Here is a 5,709-nt window from a genome sequence, read left to right as displayed (position 1 = left end):
TATTGTCATGAACCAATGATCACCACTACATGTGCCTATTGTCATGGACCAAGGGTTATCATTAAAGGTGTTGAATGTCACAGACCAATGATTTTCATTTCAGGTGTCTATTGTCTTGGTTAAATGACTATCACTTCAGGTGTTTATTGCCATGGTCCAATGACTATCACTTCAGGTGTGTTTTTTATGGACCAATTGTTATTGTAACAACTGTCCATTATAATTACTACATGTATAAAATATTACATTGTAGTATAACGCATTTCATACAACAACGTACATTGTACCAGACCGTATATACGCCTAGATATATGGATACCCAAGTCGTTACGGTTTTATGATTATAAGTACATGTAGTCCATTCGCTACGAACTCTACACTGAGAAGGGATAATTGTATCCAGTACAAAAGACAACGACCAATGACAGTTTCAACAATAACATCAGGAGCGTGGTAGCGCGTGCCTATTTTACACAACTGTAAGTTTGTTTGGCGGAAGTGGAAAAATACATCCGTCAATATATGGACTGAATATCAAACGAGACAAGTACTTTAAGTCATCAATCAGACGTAAAAGGTACATATAAAGACGATTGATTGGCCAATGTTGTGACTAGGGGAGTGTTCGAGGCATGGACACACGAGTAGGTAAGAGTGATTGCCGGGGACCCGGGACTGGCAGGGCAGAGCTTACCCGCTGTGTGTAGTACCACCACCCACTCGTGACGGGGCGGTCTGGGGACAGGATGCGGCCGGGGTACATAAGTTCCCTGCATCATGTCGCTGTGGTACATATGTATACTATTACCACCGGTGGAGACGAGTGTGCACTCCCGTAGCTGTGATAGGCAGGCAGCGTTAATCTACACACAGCGAGGAAAGGTGGGCCGCCCGTCTGTTCAGACCAATGGTAGTTTAGTTAGTATGCCACTTTCGAGTGCGCGCTTTCACTCGCCAGCAGCTGCTTGTAACTTTTAACGTCAACCATCTGGTCGGCCTTCAAAAATAAGAAGTATTCGAGATTGAATAGTTTCGTCCAAAACATACGTACACCACCAGTAGATAGATGGTTATATATGTATATACACACTGATATACCAGTATAATTCTTACAGGATTACCATGTGTCTTGATGGAAGTTTGGCATGATGGCATTATGTTACCATCTTAAAAGATCTGTAATTTCATTGTGATATTTTTTGTTTCGGTATCGACAGCAAAAAAATAGAATGATAATAAAATCAATGCGGAATTAAGTGTCGTCTGATCATGTGATTTATAGCACCAGTATTTCAGATTGATGGTAACGGATTGCTGTTGTTATCAAGTTTTTTTTCTGTTTTCCTTTGTGCAAGGAGTGGACAAAATGTACTTAGTCTTACTATGGGCGACAGACCGACGTCAATGTTGCTCTTCGTAGTGCTGGTGTTTGTCGCTATCGTGCAGTCCTTGCCCCTGTCCGACAAACTGTATGGGACCCACAATGACCACGGCAATCCGACAAACGCGGGGTCAACGAGCAAGGATACCCCCGATAAATACCCACCATCACCACCACCATCACATACACATCAGGAATTTGATGACAAAGACACAAAACGGTACCCAAGTACTGGAGACCAAACCGTGGTAGAAGAGGTCCAGCAACAAGCAAAAGTCAATATTTCTCTGGACGGAAGTTTACGTAGTGATTATGAAAAGTCTAACGATACAACTTTGGGCGATATTTCGGATATGTCGGAACACTCTCGTCACAGACGCTCTGGAAATCCGTTTCAAAACAGTCACGTGATTCCGTGTAGTTATTCTGACAGACATTACTGTCTCAACGCTGGCACGTGCGTTCTGGTGGCCGCGCTGGACATCAAAACATGCAGGTAAATACTTATTATTGTACTTATGTCCTTAAGAAAGAATGAACTTACTGTCAAAATAAAATTATTGATCTTGGATTCTTGATATCAGTAAATCCCATTTGATGTAGCTTTCGTTATAAGGGACCACACAACAAACAGGTAAAATGACATTGATGAGTCTCGATATCATAAGTAATGAACTGTGAATATATTAAGTATCATACTTTTGAGTGACAAAATATGCATGTGAAAATTGCGTTCTCGCCCCGTTTGTATAGAAATACCAACCTCTTCACTGTTTTTAAAATAATTTCAACTACATTTTGTACAATAAAGTATTTAAAAAGTTGTTCCCTCCGTCTAGACAAACCTTATTGTTTGTGTTTATGTAGCAAACAATACACATGGTTTGCAAATATGAATAAAATAATGATTCATTCTATAATTCTGTCGGATTCCAACCGTTCTGTATGAAATATAAATACAAAAATAAATGCAAATACTTTTGATTGTTTGATCTAACGTGCAATTAAAATAATGGATACTTGGAAAAATCTCTGTTATTGAATTAAACATCTAGACAATAGAGACCCCCTGTCACGTGTCATCTTATGTACATTATCGTCATAGATCATATTCTTATGTAAACTGTTGGGAATTACTAGGGTTTTCATGCAATACCATAAGTCGGTTTGTAAGTGACACTTTAATGGCGGTCTATACAGGGATGCTGATGGGATGACGATGAGATCATCAGCAGGTGACGCTCTATTGCTGATACTGCTCTTATTACGGGATGATGTGCTAAATGCAGGTTCTAAACGACAAAATTTGCTCCATTATACAATATTTGTGAAACTCTTTTCATACATGCTATGTAAAACGGACTTTTCTATATAATATTAACGCAAATTGAAAGTAAAATCAAACATTGTATGACTGACCTTTCAACCGATATGATTTTGAACCTGCCTGTTATGTATCATGAAAATATGAGTTAAATATCAATATATGTCATGGTCCTCATTATGTATACATCGCACAAAGCATTGTCATTAACAACTTATATATTACTTTATGCATAGCGTCTTAGATCCATGACCCTGAACACATTATCTTTGATAAAACCCATTAATTGTCGCTATGTTCTGCATGCACCATTTATGAATGTTTACTTTTATGATAAAATAATATTACAGGGATATCTATATGTCCAATTACAATATAAAAGTCATCATTGCACGTAATAGGAAGAAACGCCAAACAAATGTATATCACTAGCAGGTCGTTTATGATGGAGTTTATGAGCAAGTTAATCTATATGTTCCGTTCGTTAAGGAAAGGGTTTGACCATTTAATGAATTTTGTCTTTCTCCTATGAATCTCGTCAGATATTTCAGGAATATACTGCGAAAGTCAATTACAAAACTTGACGTGCCAATAAACAATGCTCCACAATTCATATGTTATTGTATGTGCTACCAATCCAATAAGTCGATATAGTGGTAACAGGTTGGTGAGGTGGAATTTTATGTAAAGACAGAACCGATGTCAGAAATAAAAATCTAGTGGAATCGTCTGTTTTTAAGGAGATCTGCATATTGATAATGTCATTAAACTTCTTTTTTAAATATCTTCGTATGGTTTCCTTCCAATTCCTCAACCGAATTATGCTTTTTGTCGTTATGTCTTGTTGTCTTGCGGTTTTGGTGTGTCTTCTATTCTCATTTTTCTTTTCGTATCGTGGTGATTTTTTCGAACTCATTGGTTGAAAAGAAAGGTTTGCTTTTAAATTGTTTTCTATAATAATAATAGTGGCATAATCTGTCGTTTTTGTATTTATCATTTATAATAGTGAATAGTATATACATAGTGTGTCCTATTAAACGGAGAAGATTGATCAGAACTGTTTAAACAACATTAGTCCCCTTACAACCTATGCAACAACCCTGATAATGATATATTCTACTGTTGTCCAGATGCATTAGTAGCCATGATTCAACTTACTGCCGTTTAAAATTTTAATTAGACATGTATTCATTTCGATTATTAATTTTTTGATCAGAAGAAATTTAATGAAATAGTGTAAAAACAACAGTACATTTAGGTATTCTACAAATATGTTTTAGGAGTGGCAATATACACAATGTATATGAAGGGAAAGAGAATTAAGTGTTACCATGGAGGTCGTAAACATTGACATACAAAGCCGACATATGTTCTAATGTTCAGCGGTATGTAATTTTTACCAAAAGATATCATTGGCAAATTGCCAAAAACTAATTAGCTAATATAAAGAAACAAACGAGTCGTCTTGTTACCGAAAAGTATAATGATTCATAACATTGCTTCTTATGCTTATATATGTATTGCCATGCCGTCTATACTATTATCTGTTTGCTATTTTCATCTAGTAATTGATCTAGCATAGCCAACAAATGATACTAAAGATGATGTATGTATACAATATATATCCATAAACATTTATTTATACACGTTTACAATCTAACTGCCATGTGAATCCCACAATAATTGCCCTTTCTGCCAACTACCTTTTATTGTCTTCTACAGAACCATTAATAGCGAACTGGGATTTTCCAGTAAAACTTGATAGCAAATGTTTTCGTCTGATCACGACCATATGTTAGTTTACTTTTTAGTTACCTAGGATGTAGTTTTAATATTTTTGAGTTAATTATAGCCAAACTAATAAAAAAGCGACGGGTGGTTATGTTATTATAACGACATGGAACAATAAAATCAAATTCATGAGATCAAGAGTGACGCCATATAGCGTTAATGATTTATTGTAAGGGTCTGCAGCCGTACCAAGATATCCTGGCGTATTACAATATTTGTTAAAATGTTTTCCTGTATTTAATGCCCAAACATTTATCAATATATATACATATTTATCCTTCAAAATGCAGTTAGTGAGTCCTTTTGAATGCATCTTTGCAAGACAGGTGATGATACTAGTTCATTGCTTGTGGACGCTAAAGAACCCTACTACATTGTATCTCAAGTTTTGAATTTCGATACAAATGGTTATTTGTTGTTAGAACACGTGCGTGCTGATCTTCAAACCAACGATTTACTTGCTTAAACATGTGTATGTGTTTTCAGTGTATAATTATTTCGCAATGAAACCAATAAAATAACGCAATCCGAAGCGATTTCCTGAAATTGCCGGTATGTGTTCAAATGGTTTCCGTTACCCAGGTAGAACACAGTGATTTTGCATATAGAGGAAAGTCTATTAAGCCTCGACCAGAACTATCGTTCAACCTTGTTAATTGCCAATCAATCTGCCAGTGTTACGGGACACTTAATTGACGTGGTGTCGCATGTCCTGGAAACATGTCATTAGGAGCCTGGTATGTCGTACGTTCTCTATTCAGTGATGGCTGTGTATCGATCGTCGGATTATGTACCCATGCATGTCCAACGGACGTATTGGAAACATCATGTGAAGTAGCTTTGAAAATTGACAGCTGTTGTGTAGTAACATGCAGACTATTGTTTTGCCATTTTGAATGAATGATAATAAAAATAACAAAATTGAAAGTCAAATAACTTTTTGTTCGGGGGTTTTACGTCCTCACTCATAGCATCTAAGATAATAAAAATTAAAAACATGGGTCTCTAGAGAGACAGAATATAAAAGGACAGTAGATCAAATTTGATTTCTTCAGCGTGCAAATTAGTAGAAGCCACAGAAGCAAAACCTCGACTCTGCAAGGTGGCCCATATAAGCCTCCTTCTGCGACTACATGTTGTGGAATACTGCAGGTTCCGCATTAGCCACCTCGTGCTCCATGCTGTGAGACACAGAATGTCTATTTTTTCTTGT

At 36.6% G+C, this 5,709-nt stretch overlaps 1 protein-coding gene across 1 annotated transcript; it reads left to right on the top strand.

Annotated features, from left to right (window-relative positions):
- The first annotated feature begins 668 nt into the window (after positions 1–668).
- On the top strand, positions 669–1,881 carry LOC110444827. Its single transcript, XM_021489180.1, has 2 exons — positions 669–882; positions 1,356–1,881. The coding sequence occupies exon 2, from the start codon at positions 1,384–1,386 to the stop codon at positions 1,879–1,881; it is 498 nt and encodes a 165-aa protein (XP_021344855.1). The 5' UTR covers positions 669–882; positions 1,356–1,383.
- The last annotated feature ends 3,828 nt before the right edge of the window (positions 1,882–5,709 follow it).

This window comes from Mizuhopecten yessoensis, unplaced genomic scaffold (genome assembly GCF_002113885.1).
Source record: "Mizuhopecten yessoensis strain PY_sf001 unplaced genomic scaffold, ASM211388v2 hete_36178972, whole genome shotgun sequence".
NCBI classification, from domain to species: Eukaryota; Metazoa; Mollusca; class Bivalvia; order Pectinida; family Pectinidae; genus Mizuhopecten; species Mizuhopecten yessoensis.
The sequence above is the reverse complement of the archived record's forward strand: the minus strand, read 5'-3'. Positions and strand labels throughout refer to the sequence as shown.